The sequence below is a fragment of the Amblyraja radiata genome, chromosome 28 (assembly GCF_010909765.2).
Source record: "Amblyraja radiata isolate CabotCenter1 chromosome 28, sAmbRad1.1.pri, whole genome shotgun sequence".
Taxonomy (NCBI): Eukaryota; Metazoa; Chordata; class Chondrichthyes; order Rajiformes; family Rajidae; genus Amblyraja; species Amblyraja radiata.
In genome coordinates this window covers 13,645,912-13,661,359 of record NC_045983.1, presented here as the reverse complement: position 1 = coordinate 13,661,359, position 15,448 = coordinate 13,645,912, and the positions used below count along the sequence as shown (strand labels likewise).

Genomic DNA, 15,448 nt, shown 5'->3' with positions numbered 1-15,448 from the left:
ATGGAGGCTACCAGCTGGTTTATGAAAGGAAAGCACACTGATCAAGCCTGACCAGCGCCCTAGCCGGGCAATGACTTTCATCTCCAGCTCCTGCCAGTTCGCTGGCCAAGTATCCACTGTGTTGGGAGTGTGTGATGGACTGTGAAGGGAGAGCTTTGCTCTGAGTCTGTCCCTGGGAATGTGTTGTGGGAGAGGAAGCTTCTAACCTGTGACTTACACATACTGTACCCAGCGAGACGTCCCCGCAGATGGATGCTAAAATAAATTAGATAAATTATTGGCAAATGGTTCAGCCTGCAGCACAGGCCGATTACTCCTGTGCTTGGTTTCTCTCCCCTCAGACTGGAATCTCCCCGCTCAAGGCTATGAGACCCAGCAAGTACAGAGGATAATCTCCCGCTGCAGCTGCCGCATGTTCTACGTCAGCTACAGCCATGACATCGAGTCCGAGCTGACAACCCAGATCAAGCCGCCCGAGGTCCATGAAGACCAGAAGGAGGACCTGCTGAAGAAGCAGAATGGTGGGTGCGAGGGTCGAGCCGCTGCTGAGCGATTATGGAGATAGATGGTGGGAGCAAAGTGTGGGATCATCGGCATGGATGAGCAATCTGGAGCTAGGGGGCTGTCCAGTCCTGCCTGTGCTGAGGTGGCAGTGAACCACTTCTGGGAGCAGGCTGCAGGTTTGGGGGAGGTCGACAGCTGACCCTACTCTGAGAGGAACCCCACAGAATGATGCAGAGGGGGCTGTGGAGAGGTGAGAGATCTATTCCTTAGAACATAGCACAGGAACAGGCCCTTCGGCTCATGCCAAACATGGTGGCAAGTTAAGCTAATCTCTGCCTGTATGTGATCCATATCCCTCCATGTCCATGTGCCTTTCTAAAAGCGTCTTAAATGCTACTATCATATCTGCTTCCACCACCACCCCTGGCATCGTGTTCCAGGCACACATCACTCACTGTGTAATAAAAACTTGCTCTGCACATCTCCTTTAATTTTGCCCCTCTCGCCGAGACGATGAGACAATGTGACGGAACAATCCACTGCCGATCAATAGCTGCAGTTGGCTGATATTCGCTTTCATCCCGGAAATATCCCGGCTGTAAGCCATGGTCAGTTCTTTCTGTTTGATGGTAAGAGTTGATGAGCAGAAGGGAGAGACTCGGAGGAGATGCGCGGGTTGTACTTCTGCTGTGCTTCCTTTGCTGCCTCTCACTCTGAATGCAATCCCTGGTCAGGTGCCGTGGACACATTCACTCTGATCCATCACGACCTGGAGATCTCCACCAACCCTGTGCAGTACGCCATGATCCTGGACATCGTCAACAACCTGCTCCTACTCGTTGAACCAAAACGCAAAGTGAGTTTGCACACAGAGATGAATAATTCTGGGTTCACCTAGACCTGATTGAGTGGGCATGCATGTGTGCGTACGTATGTATGTTCGGTTGCAGTTTCTCATAAGTTCATAAGTGATAGGAGCAGAATTAGGCCATTTGGCGCATACGATACGATAAAACTTTATTCATCCTCGGAGGGAAATTTGTCTGTTGACAGTCACAACACACAAGGTACACAAACTTGAAATTACAAGTGAAATCAAAAAGAAAAAGACAGGTGACTGTTGGCTGGCTGCCGTGTGTACCGCACCTTCTCTGGAACAAATGAACAAACAAACCAACACAGACTTATCCCCTGTGCAGAGGATTCTGAACTAGAGTGCCCCCTCCCTCACACCAGATCCCACTTTGATCTCCCACCGTCCCTCACAGCCGTCCCCCCACGCCGGGTCCCCATTGTCTTGCCCTCCCGCTCACGTTCATCGACCGCGATGAACCACCGCCACCGAGGCTCCCATTGCCGCCTCTGAGACCCCATGGCCGCTGAGGCTCCAGCTGCTGCCGAGGCTCCCATCGCTGCCAAACTCAGCTTCATCGCAGTCCCCTGGGAGGACTGTGTGGCGAGTCGGGCGTTTTGGTCGTCGTTCTGGTCGTTGGCGCAGCAGTTGCTCGGCGGGTGGATCAGGTCCGCGCGGCTCCCTGGGACACGCCGTGCGCAGCCCCCCGAGACACCAAGTTTATTCCGCCATTCATTCATAGATGATCTATCCATTCCTCTCAACCCCTGCCTTCTCCCCATAACCCCTGACACCCGTACTATGAACTTATGATCACAGCCACTGGTCATTGATCCAGAGAGCTAACTTGAACTTCACCAGGTCAGCTGGCAATATAAGTTCAAGTAAATGACTAAATCTGGAGTCATAGTTGTTGGTTTCATTCATTTCATTGAAGTATCCAGAATTTGTTAAATAGTTGATGTTGGTGTGGCGTTTCATTGGCTGGGTGATGAGAACCGAGTGTAGTAGTTATTAAATAAGGGGCCGGCCAGTCACGACCTAGCTAAGAAATGTCACCCAGACATTGGTGAATCTTAATAGTTCTCAATCCCAGTTGCGTGCGTGCGTCCACACATGTGCGCCCGTCCCCTGGTGAGTGGGAGTGTGCTGGTTGTCTGGGTGAGGGTGGGTGTGCGGGAGGGCCGGTGACGGTGGAGGGGTGACGCGGGGCTGGGTGTTGGGCGGCTGCTGGTTACATCTATCTCTGCTTGCAGGAGCACAGCGAGCGGAAGCAGCGGGTCCGGTTCCAGCTGGAGATCTCCAGCAACCCGGAGGAGCAGCGCAACAGCATACTGCACCTGCAGGACGCCGTCAGGATGCACGTCACCCGGATCCGGCAGCTGGAGAAACAGATCTACCTGATCGTCAAGGTAAAAATAGAAAAATAGGTCCATTCGGCCCTTCAAGCCAGCACCGCCATTCAATATGATCATGGTTGATCATCTAAAATCAGTACCCCTTACCTGCTTTTCCCCCGTATCCCTTGATTCCTTTAGCCCTAAGAGCTGTATCTAACTCTCTCTTGAAAACATCCAGTAAATCGGTCTCCACAGCCTTCTGAGGCAGAAAATTCCACAGATTCACAACTCAGGGTGAAAAAGTTTTTTCTCACCTCAGTCCTAAATGGCCTACCCCTTATCCTTAAACTGTGACCCCTGGTTCTGGACTCCCCCCAACATCGGGAACATTTTTCCTGCATCTAGCCTGTCCAATCCTTAAAGAATGTGATATGTTTCTATAAGATCTCCTCTCATCCTTCTAAATTCCAGAGAATGAAGGTAATACCCTCTTCTTCTCCGTCCGGTCAGCTGTCCACAGTCTGCTGCAGTGGCAGTGAGTGCAGTCAGCAGAGCACAGAGCTCCCGTCCGATGTGTCAGGCACTCGCCCACTGTCTGCAGACACGTGGCATAAGCCTGGGTTTAGGGAGCATTCCGACGGAGGGGTTGGAGGGGAGAGAAATGTCAGGGCCTGGGGCTCAGACCACTGGTGGGTGAACGACCAGGGGTGAAACAATTCACACTGTTGGTGGTGAGGTCACCTGAACTGGAGGACAGAGATTTCACAGGGGTGTGAGGGCTGGAGGGGTTATAGAGGTAGGTGCGGGGAGGCCGGTGTTACAGAGACAGAGGGGAATGCAGAGGGGAGGTGTAGGGACTGGAGCGGGTTACATATAGGGAGGGGTGTAAGAGCCAGGGGTGTAGGGAGGGGCTTACAGAGATCGTGAGGGGTGTCATGGCCCGAGGGAGGTTAAGTGACAGGGAGGGGTGGAGGGGCCTGAGGGTGTTACGGAGATATTGAGAGGTGTAGGGGCTTGAGGGGGTTATTGCAATTGGGAGGTTGCAGGAGGTACAGTGGTTACAGAGATAGTGATCGGGGCTGGAGGGGGTTAGGGAGGGAGGGGTGTAGGGGGCAGGGGGCGTTACCGAGTCAAGGAGGTGTGCAGAGGCCAGAGGGGATTATTGAAATATCCTAAATAAAGCTGGATGAGCTCAGCTGGTGAAAGGAGAAGTTGGATGGCATGTTTGGGAACGTGACAGACGGGACACTCCACTGATGTGCCGGGGCCTCCCACCTTGAACCTGTCCCACCACACCGGTGGGGATTGAGTGTAATCCCCACACTGTCCCCTCCTCACCGCCCGTGCCCCCTCCCACCGTGCACTGTAATGATCTGCCCTTGAACCCACGGCCTTGAACATGCACTCTTCCTGTGGGAAATGACGAGAGCGAGCTCCATCACTGGAGCCCGAGGGAAGTGCTGTTGCCGACTCTGTGTGGAGTCGTGACACAGGAGGGTGATTGTTCTTCTCTTCCAGTCATTGCAGGACGACAGTCGGAGCAGCACGTTGCTGAACCAGAGCCATGACCTGCAGATCCGCCTGAACCAAGAGAAGACCGATCTACAGGCCAAGAGCGAGGAGCTCAACATCCTCATCAGGCAAGTGAGGAGCTGCTTCCCCACTCGACAATCTCGCCAGGAGTGTGTGCTGTCACATTCTCTCTCCTCCTACTCGCCAAGTGCAGTTACTCCTGCATGCCTGCATTGCTTCCCTCTTACATAGCAGTTCTACATATACAGAACGGAAATGCTTGAGTAATATCCTGCATCCATCTCCTCTGTTGTAAGCGATAGGATTAACATCCATTTAGAATCACACTTTACTCGCCAACTATGTTTTGCAACATACGAGGAATTTCATTGGCCAGGTCAGTCGTACAATTAAAAGTAACAGATCACTTCAAAAACATAATTTAACATGAACATCCACCACAGTGACTCCTACACATTCCTCACTGTGATGGAAGGCGAAATAAAGTTCAAGTCCTTCCCTTAGTTCTTCCTCAGTCGTGGGCCTCGAGCCCCCGTTGACGGGATGATCTTAACTCCCGTAGTGATCCCGTAACTCCCGATGATCTTTACCCAGGTTTGATAGTGAAATTGCTGCAGTTTTACTGTGAGATGTTTGAGTCGGGGTCTTGTTTGCTACAGTTTGTGATGCCCCTTTCTAGCTAGACTCCGTACACTGTGATGGGAGCACAGATAAACCACTTACAGCTTTAAGGTGAGAGGGGATAAAGGAGCTATGCAGGGGCATACAGAGAGAGTGGTGGATACCTGGAACATGCTGCAGGAGTGGTGGTGGAGGCAGATACAATAGATGCATTTAAGAGGCTTTTAGATAGGCACATGGATATACAGGGAATGGAGGGATATGATTCATGTGTCGGCAGCGGAGATTAGTTTAACCTGGCATTGTGTTCGACATGGACATTGTGGGCTGAAGAGCCTGTTCCTGCACTGTACTCTTCAATGTTCTATGGAGGGACAGCTAGCTCTGCGACCCGTGGGCTTGCCCTGCCATTCATTGTGATCTTGCTGCTCTGCACAACCTAGAATCACAGCCTAATGTCCCTTAGCAACAAGTTTCAACAATAGAAGCACTGGGCAGCATTCACAGCCATTGTTGGACAAAGGAACCCTCCGTTACTTCCAAACCATCTGGTTCTATTTCTGGGATTCTGCCCTATATTCTTGGGACTTCGCACTTACCTGATCCCTGCCTCCTCATCCTGACTCCTCCTCCCCCAGCCCCACGCCCCTTAATGACTCTATAACTTTACCTTGTTTAAGTTCCCAGCATATTAAGTCCTGCTTGAATTAAATACTTAGCAGTTTCCAGAACTGCAGTTTGAAATGTTCTGCTGCACGCCCCCCTTGGCCTTGCGTTGAAGTATTTGTGTTGAGCTTTTTTTAAAAGCGAGTTAAGGGAGTTTTGATGTGCCATGAAGCACATCACTGTCTCAGTCAGTGGTTGTAGCGAACATCAGTTCAGTTTAGTTAAGTTTATTGTCAAGTGCACCGAGGTACAGTGAAAAGCTTTTTGTTGCGTGCTAACCAGTCAGCAGAAAGACAATACATGATTACAATCAATCCATTGACAGTGTTTAGATACATGACAAGGGATCATCCATCTGCCATGTTGGTCCATGTCAGTAAGTTCCCATTAACCCAACATCAGCGGCCCTGCGACCTCTGCCCTCCTGATAGCTGCGGTGTTGCCTTTGCCCTGTGACCCTGCCTCACCCTGTACCTTGCAGGTGTTTCAAGGACTTCCAGCTGCAGCGGGCCAACAAGCTGGAGCTTCGCAAGCAGCAGGAGGACGTCAGCGTGGTGCGGCGCACCGAGGTCTACTTCGCCCAGGCCCGCTGGCGCCTGACCGAGGAGGACGGGCAGCTGGCCATCGCTGAGCTGGAGCTGCAGCGTTTCCTGTATAGCAAGGTACGGGGGGTGGTGGGGAGACGGGGGGCGGCAGGAGGCGACTGTGGGGCAATGCGGAGGTGACCAGGCCGTCATTCCCATATTGACCTTCTCCTGATCTCTCCCATCCACTTGCCATGTCCCTATCACTGGTGATTATCTGACACACAAGGTAGTGGCTGGTGTCAGACTCAGTGTTGCTTGTCTGGGGAGTGATGCCAGCACACGGACTGGCCCCTCAGCCCACCACATCTATGTTGGTTGAGGAGAGACCTGATAGAAGTATGTAAAATTATGAGAGGCATAGGAGGCGAAACAGTCAGAACCATTGTCCCAGGATGGAAATGTCAAAGACTGGAGGGCATAGCATTTAAGGTGAGAGGGGCAAAGTTTAAAGGAGATGTGTGGGGCAAGTTTTTTTTAACACAGAGTGATGGGTGCTTTGGAACGCACTGCCAGAGGTGGCGGTGAAGGCAGATATGATACTGGTGTTGAAGACTTTTAGATAGGCACATGGATATGCAGGGAATGGAGGGGGTGGATCAAGTGCAGACAGAGGAGATTAGTTTGGCATCATGTTCAGCATAGACAATGTGGGCCAAAGGGCCTGTTCCTTTGCTGCACTGTTTTATGTTCTGTGGCTTATTTGCCTACATTTGACCACGCCCTCTATGCCTTGCCTGTTCAATTGCCTAAATGCCTCTTAATCGCAATCATTGTATCTGATTATACCACCATCTGAATGTGTTCCAGATTTCAACCACTCTCTGTGCAAACACTGACCCCTCAGATTGCGTTTGAAACCTTTTCCTCTCACCTAAACCTACTGCTTTTAATGCCCCTCCTGTGGGAAGAAGGTTCCCCCTGATCAATACCTCTCCTAATCTTATCCACTTCTACCAGGTGACCCCTTGGCCTGCTTCAGTCATGCCAACCTGTTCTCTCCCCATAACCAAAGTCGTTCAGACCCTGGCTTGGTTCTGCAGACCAGTGACTGAACATTGTTGCTTGCTGCCCACAGGTGAATAAATCAGACGATACTGCTGAGCATCTGTTGGAGCTGGGCTCCTTCACCATGAACAACCTGCTCCCAAACTCCCTCTACAAGGTAAGCACCACCACCTGTCTGTACACTTTTGCCTTCTTTTCACCTCCAGCCTTTGTCACTTATTCCGCCCTTTAATAATAATAATAATATATTTTATTGTCATTGCACATAAGCGCAACGAGATTTGGTATGCAGCTTCCAACCAATGTCATAACATAAAGAAATAATAAAATGTGGTTTAGATGTCCCGAGAACATGGATTGTAAAAAGAACAGTAAAACAGTTCACAGACTAAAGTGCAGATGTGTCTGTGCGACGTGATCATCCGAGGGAGACAGTCCAGGGGGCATGAGGGGCACTCAGCAGGGCCGGTTCAGAGACCATTCAAACCTCCCTCACCCATATCCACAAATCATTTGTCAGGCTTTCCCCCACCACCACCTTTCTTTTCGACATTTTTCCCCACTACTCCATCAGTCTAAACAAGGGTCCCGACCCAAGATTTTGCCAGGCCATTCCCTCCACAGATGCTGCTGACCTGCGGAGTTTCTCCAGCACTTTCACAAGATCTGCAGTTCTTTGTCCTCTCGAAGAACTTTGCATGTTTCATTGCTTATTCTTCTGAGTTTGTGCTGATTAAAATGGAAAACAAGCATTGGTCTAAACCCTGCCAGGTTTAGACAGAGGGTCCACAACAAAGACTCGCAGTTTTGATGGTGGTCACGCAGATGATGGTGGTCTATGAAACAACCATGTGCCCAAGAAAAACGGGGTCCATCGAGAACGGAGAACGATAGAACTTTGTTGCTGATGGGTTCTCGATGTCTCAGAACAATGGCAGCTCAGTGGAGCCGACCGCCGCCCCCACTTCTCCCCTAACTCTCTCCCCCTTTCTCAAATCAGTCCGAGGAAGGGTCCCGATCCGAAACATCACCCGTTCACTCCCTCCACTGATGTTGCCTGATCTCAGCACTTTGATTTTCTATGTAATGTCAACTAATTCATCCTTATGCAAACACATTTGTCAAGCATGATTTCCCTTTCAGATGTTCATGTTGAATTAACTTAATTAATCCTGTTATTAATTTCTAAGTGCCCGATTAACATTTCCTAACTAATAGATTCTAGTATTTCAGGGGCCGGACGCACTTTAAGACTCACTTGTGTTTTCCTCAGGTGGTGCTACGTCCCCAGAACCCCTCGCAGTCTGCCCGCCAGCTCGCCCTCCGGATCTTCAGCAAGGTCCGGCCCCCGGTGGGAGGGATCTCGGTGAAGGAGCACTTTGAGGTAAGCTCGGAGCCGTTCACATCAGCCATGTGCTAACTCCGTCTGTAAAACCTCCGGAGTTGCAGAGGGGATGTACACACGGAGAGATTTCCCAACTGATGAGCCCCTGCCCCAGCAGCACCGACTCAGACCGTCTCCGTCTCCTCTTGGTCTCCACATGTTCATGGGCTGGCAGCAGCTCAGAGAAGTATTTACTGAACTGTTACCTGGAGAGGGCAGGTTTCTCATGAGAACCATGATCATGCAGCTGCAGATGAAACTATAGGGCCATTGCCAAAAGCTTGATTAAAGAAGTGTTTTTTAAGGAACGGCTCAAAGGAGAAGTGGACAGGAATCTCGAGAGGGAATTCCAGAGGGTACAGGGCCTCTGGATGGCAATGTTCACTTCATATCTCCTGTGCCCAACAACATCCACAATTTTAAAGAGCGTAACCACGCTCTTGTGTTAAGGAAAGCAGCCTAGAGCTTCTGCTACAGTCTCCATTTTTTCCAAGGCAGCAAATGTCAAAGACTAGAGACCATAGAGGAAGAAAGTTTAAAGGAGATGATCGGGGCAAGTGCTGGGTAACTGGAACACATTGCAGGGGTGGTGGTGAAGGCAGATATGATCATGGAATTAAAGAGCTTTTTACACAGACACGTGGATATGCAGAGAATGCATGGATATGGATCATGTGCAGGTAGAGAAGATTAATTTAGCTTGGCAACATGTTCATACATTGTGGACTGAAGAGCCTGTTCCTGTGTAGTACTGTTCTGTGTTATAGAAAGGAAGTGCAGATGCTGGTTTACACAAGATGCTGGAGTAACTCAGCGGGTCACGCAGCATCTCTGGACTGCCTGACCCGCTGAGTTACTCCAGCATTTTGGGTCTATCTTCAGTACTGTTCGATGTTATGTGTGTAGATTTTGGCTTCTCTTTCTCCCAGTCTCTCTGCTCCTGTTTTTGTAACACAGAGAGCAGACTGTCCTGTAACTGTGTAGTCCAGCCTCCTTCTGCTTGGGTCCAGTGCTTGAAATGAGCCATGGTGCTCTCAGCATTTTCACTGACTTTGCAGGCTGTCATTTTTTTTTTAAATCCTCAAGACCTCTGCTTTGGCCTCATTCCCTTCCTCGCCTCCCACAATGCAGACGACGGGCAGTGCAGGGCATCTTTCAAGATCTAGCTGGGTAACAGCGGGGGAGGAAGCTGGGGTGCTGGTAGCTGGCCCGTACTGATCTTTCACCCCCCGCTCCAGGTCAACGTCGTTCCACTGACTATTCAGCTGACCTACCAGTTCTTCAGGAGGATGATGGGCTTCTTCTTCCCGGGCCGCAACGTGGAGGAGGAAGAGACGGGCGCGGACGAGGAGGACAAGTCGAAGCTGGTGACCACAGGTGGAGGCAGCGGGCGGGCACGGGCGCGGCGCTGGGGTAGGGTGGGAGGTGGCCCCCACTGGGGGTCTCTTTGCTGGATTTGGGGGTCAAGGAACTAATTTGTCATATGCACGACAAATGAAACGATTAAATCCTTGCTGCAGCGTTACAAGCACATTAACGCAATAAATATACAACAACCAATAATACAATAAGTTAATCATCTGTAATCAGATGGTAGACCTGCTGCCTCACGGCGCCAAAGACCCGGGTTCAATCGTGCCCTCTGGAGTGGAGTTTGCACATTCTCCCTGTGACTGTGTGGGTTTCCTCTGGGTGCTCCGGTTTTCACCCACATCCCAAAGATGTGCCGGTTTGTACGTTAATCGGCCTATGCAAATTGTCACAAGTGTGTAGGGAGTGGATGCAAACATGGCATATCATAGAACTAGTGTGAACTGATGATTGATGGGCAGAGTGGACTCATTGGGCTAAAGCAACTGTTTCTATGCTGTATATTTCAATTGATTCAATCAATCAGTAATACTAAGTAACCAGATAATTATAGTGCAAACTGAAGTCAGTAGTGCAACCAAAACAAGGTCCATGGTAGATTGTAGTTGCTGAGGTAGTGTTTACTGTTGTGCAGAGTTAGAGGAGTCTAATGGATGAGGAGTAGAAGCTGTTCATTAATCTAGTGGTCACGATTCTCAGACTCCTCCTGTACCTTCTTCAAGATGAGAGCGTGGCCAGGGTGGTGTGGGTCTTTGAGGATATTGGCTGCCTTCTTGAGGCACTGCCTCCTGTAGATCCCTTCAATGGTGGGGCGGTCAATACCTGTGATGGGCCAGGCAATGCCCACCACTCTGTAATCTCTTTCGTTGTCGGGTGTTCGAGTTACCGAACCTGGCCGTGATGCAACAAGTCAGTGAGCTCTCTACCACACAACTGTAAAAGTTTGATAGAGTTTTCGTCAACCTACTGAATCACCTTAATCTTCAATGGAAGTAGAAGCGTTGATGAGCCTTCTTTGTGATTGAGATTGTGGTTTTAGCCTGGTAATTGAGGTGGGAGATGTGTGTGCATTTAATTTAGTTTAGAGATACAGCATGGAAACAGGCCCTTTGGCTCACCGAGTCCTCGCCGACCATCGAACACCCATACACTAATTCTATCCTACACATTGGGGACAATTTACAGAAGTCAATTAACCTACAAACCTGCATGTCTTTGGAGTGTGGGTGAAAAGTGGAGCACCCGGTGAAAACCCACGCAGTCATAGGGAGAAAGTACAAACTCCATACATGCAGCACTTGTAGTCAATATCGAACCCGGGTCTCTGGAGCTGTAAGGCAGCAACTCTGGAGCTGTAAGGCAGCAACTCTGGAGCTGTAAGGCAGCAAATCTGCCGCTGTGATACTGTGCCGCCCCAGTGCGTCTCGAGGCGAGGGGGGGGGGGGGCGGGGGCGGGTCAGCCATGTTGTTGACCACTGACATGGCCTTCACACATCACCATCCGACTCTCTGTACAGGGATCCAGGTCGGAATGAAGTCTCGGCAGCACATTCCCGAGGACTCAATCAGCCTGGGATCGGGGAAAGGAGTCGCAGCAGGATTAAACAGGAGCTCAGGAGTCCGAAGGTCCTTCCGGAAGCTTCCAGAGGTAGGTGAGCTGCAGCTCAGAGTAGTGAGTTTGCAGGTATGTCAATCTCCCTGCATCCCCTCCCCAACCCCTCACTCCCTTCTCCCTCTCCCTAGATCCCCACTCCCCCCTCCAAGCCCCTCACTCCCCCCTCCCAGCCCCTCCCTCCCCCCTCCAGCCCCTCACTCCCCCCTCCCAGCCCCACACTCCCCCCTCCCAGCCCCTCACTCCCCCTCCCAGCCCCACACTCCCCCCTCCCAGCCCCACACTCCCCCCTCCCAGCCCCACACTCCCCCCTCCCAGCCCCTCACTCCCTCTTCCAGCCCCTCACTCCCTTCTCCCTCTCCCAGCCCCTCACTTCCCACTCCCCTTCCCCAGCCTCTCCCTCTCCCCAGCTCTGCTGACTCCGGGTAGACAAGCCACTGACAGCCGCCTCCCTCCAACCCCTGGTCAGCACTAGGACCAGAGGTTCAGCCTGTGAACCCACTTGCCTTGATTTAAACCTTTACTGAGCTATCAAAATCTACCAGTGGTCCACCCCTCTCTCCCTCTCTGGCCATTTGGCTTCTGAGATCCGTGCTGCCCTCCAGATCATCCTTTCCTTCTTAATGTTCTTAGCTCCAGTGCCTTGCCCTTGGTCGCCTGGGTCCTGACCCATGGGATTCCCACGTTAACCCCATGTCTCTCTCCTTCCAACCTGACCACTGCCCTGAGCAGCTGCCAGAGTACCTGCTGTGGAACAGGACGTCGAGCTGCGGTATTCTTGACTTCCCCTGAGCGTTCCCACATGCATTTCCAGCCTGGTTTACCATTCGCCGGATGCTGGGGGGAGGTGAAGATTTCCGGCAACCTGATTCCCTGGAATTCCGATCACTCTTGCTGCAAATCGAATGGGTGGGACTGATGATTGGGATAACTCCCAGAGGAGACCTTCATATCCAAGTCCAACTGTACCCGGGCATCTGGAGGAGTGATGGTGAGTAGAGAGGAAACCCTTGTTGATTCTACACACATTCTGCTGCAGAAACTCAGTGGGTCAGGCAGCATCTGTGGGGGTGAAGGAACAGTCGGCGTTTTGGGTCGAATGCATCAGGACTCCCCCACTGATGCTGCTCGTCCCACTGAACTCCTCCAGCAGATTGTTTGTTGCTCTAGCTCCTGGCATCTAAAGTTTCCTGTATCTCCCTCGATGAATCAATTCACCAGCCCAGTGACACCCAGACCACCCCACTGATACCCACCAGAGATCAGTTTCAGAGGTAGAAGCTGCATGGCTTGTCCGGGCACAGCCCAGCACAATGGGATACACTAACAGCGGGCTCTCGGCTGGGTGAAGGCAGTTTCCCCGGGTTCTCATGTCCTGTGCAGTCAACAGGGGCGTGTGTCCAACTTCCTGTTCTTTTACTTGCAGCATCCAGTGGACGATATCGATAAGATGAAGGAGAGGGCAGCGATGAACAACTCTTTCATCTACGTGAAAATTCCTCAGGTCCCGTTGTGCGTCAGCTACAAGGTGAAAGACCAACTCGCACCGTGCAGATTAAGCTGAGAATTGAAAGCGTAATTCAACATTGTCGAGGCAGCTTTAAATCCACGCTGCCTCTGTCCTGGGAGGGAGCTTCACTCTGTGACACATCTTGAGAGTGTGTGATGGGATAGTGAAGAGGAAGCTTCACTCTGACTGACCCTTTTTTTAAATTTATTTTTTGAATACAACTACTTTTATTCAAAAAACAAAAACAAATATACAAAAAAAGTAACACGATCAGAACTGCCTTTACAAAACAACAGTCATCAATTTTTAAATAACGTCATACTCATCGACCTCCCGCGGCGACCAGCGTTCACGGAAGGCCTCCAAAGTCCCCGTGGACACGGACATAGGCCCGGAAAGGGGGCAGGCAGCCAACCCTAGTGCAACCGTCGACTACCCGCTGCCTGGACCGGCGAATGGCCATCTTGGCCAGGTCCAGGAGCAGACCGATAGGGATATTTCCCCCCCCCCCCCCCCCACTCCTCCTTCCCGACCAGAATGTAGCCAAACCTTGAGGAGCAGCCCTTTCAGATATTCAAACAGGGGATGCAACGTCTCAGTCTCTTCCTCGCTGCAGAAGTCTCTGACTGACCCTGGGAGTGTGTGATGGATAGTGTCGAGGAAGCTTCACTCTGTGACTAACCTGGGAGTATCATTAATGTAAATTTCCCTTTGTGAATAAGTGGGCGAGGGGTTAATGTGCTGGGCTGAGGAGAAATATGATGAGGTGTGGATCTGTTGCGAGCCAACAAGTGTAGGAGAGAACTGCAGATGCTGGTTTAAATCAAATGTAGATACAAAATGCTGGAGTAACTCAGCGGGACAGGCAGCATCTCTGGAGAGAAGGAATGGGTGAAGTTTCGGGTTGAAACGACTGATCATGCTGCGAGTCAGCATGTTATAGGTGGGCTGAGTGGCCTCCTCCTGCCTTGTAAATGAATTTATCTGTAGTATTTCATAGCAATCAAGAACACCCAGTACAGGTGCCATGGGCTGAATGGCCTTTTATCCTCACGGATCCATGTTGTTTAGATTTTCTTTGGGGGATAAAATGTAATTGATTCCGTCCCCCAGAATCGCCTGCTCCATTCATTGCTTGGAGTTCAGGGGTGTGGCTCCTTGTGGTTGAATGAGTGGAATTCTGCACAAGATCGCTATCTAGAATTTTAGAGTCATAGGGCACGAAAGCAGGCCCTTCAGCCCAACTCGTCCATGCCAACCAAGATGCCCCATTTATGCTGGTCCCATTTGCCTGTGCCTGACCCATATCCCCCCCCAAATATTTCCTATCCATGTACCTATCCAAATGTTGTTCTGGGATTCCTAGCCCAGTCAGTGTGGATTCCCGTTCCCAGGATTTCTGGCCCTTGCCCGGTTTCTGACCTGGTGTCTATTTCAGGGTGAGAAGAACATCGAGGACTGGAAGGACTTCAGCTTGGTACTGCCCTGCCTGGAGTACCACAACAACACCTGGACCTGGCTCGACTTCGCCATGGCCGTCAAGAGGGACAGTCGCAAGGCTCTGCTCGCCCAGGTGTGGATCTGGGTCAATCTCTGCCCGCCGGGAGGATCGTCCATCTCAAATCTCTCGAAATCCATGCCTGTTCAGTGACTGCACTGTGACGTGCTGGGGAACCCTGGTTCTACATGGCAGCAGGGTTAAACAGGGTTTCACAAACTAAGGATATTTGGCCCATCTAGTCCATGTCTGCCTTCACAGCACACCGTCTGACCCATACCCTGTGAGGTAACAACAGCTCCCTTTGATCTCCTAACAGCTGCCAGGTTTAGCTGAGATAAGACACAAGGAGATTTGAGTTTAGCACCAGCTCAACTCCCGTCATGGACTGCCCTCAATGTCATTTGCAGAAGCCAATTAACCTACCTGTTCGGCACGGACTAGAAGGGTCGAGGTGGCCTGTTTCCGTGCTGTAATTGTTATATGGTTATACCTGAAAGTCTCTCTGGAGGAAGACTGTCATGGTCACAGGGATAACTTGCAAACTCCACAGACACAGCACCCTCGGTCAATATTGAACCTGGGCCTCTGCAACTGAGGCAGAATGGTACCAGAGAACTGCCATTCGGCTGAGCAGTCCATGCTGGGGATTGTGCTCCAATCAGGCCCCACAAAGTCTTCCCCCATCTAAACCTGTCAGCATATTGACCACTGTCACCACATGCCGCGGTAATACCAGGGATAGCTGAGAGATGTTGGCAGTGTCCATGTAGCTGAGAGATGTTGGCAGTGTCCATGTAGATCATCTTCCCATTCTATCTTCTCATCAGATTGTCAGCTCGTTGCCTGGCCTGTTCTGTATTTGAGGGGTTAGATGTCAGTCGGGGCAGGCTGTCACTGGGTAGTTGATCAAATACCACAACCATCCATGTCTGCCCAGCACATACACTGCGGGCGGAGTGGT

The 15,448-nt window shown here is 51.1% G+C and overlaps 1 protein-coding gene across 6 annotated transcripts in view; it reads left to right on the top strand.

The window, feature by feature from the left end:
- Window positions 1-15,448, top strand: part of kiaa0100 (KIAA0100 ortholog) — a 74,818-nt gene that overhangs the window by 57,369 nt on the left and 2,001 nt on the right. For all 6 annotated transcript variants that reach the window (XM_033045832.1, XM_033045831.1, XM_033045833.1 and 3 more), the window contains 11 exons: window positions 342-521; window positions 1,239-1,360; window positions 2,614-2,769; window positions 4,216-4,337; window positions 5,999-6,179; window positions 7,180-7,266; window positions 8,383-8,493; window positions 9,732-9,870; window positions 11,382-11,512; window positions 12,903-13,004; window positions 14,425-14,559. In XM_033045832.1, the coding sequence (XP_032901723.1) occupies window positions 342-521; window positions 1,239-1,360; window positions 2,614-2,769; window positions 4,216-4,337; window positions 5,999-6,179; window positions 7,180-7,266; window positions 8,383-8,493; window positions 9,732-9,870; window positions 11,382-11,512; window positions 12,903-13,004; window positions 14,425-14,559 (1,466 nt within the window). The remainder of the gene's footprint in view (window positions 1-341; window positions 522-1,238; window positions 1,361-2,613; window positions 2,770-4,215; window positions 4,338-5,998; window positions 6,180-7,179; window positions 7,267-8,382; window positions 8,494-9,731; window positions 9,871-11,381; window positions 11,513-12,902; window positions 13,005-14,424; window positions 14,560-15,448) is intronic.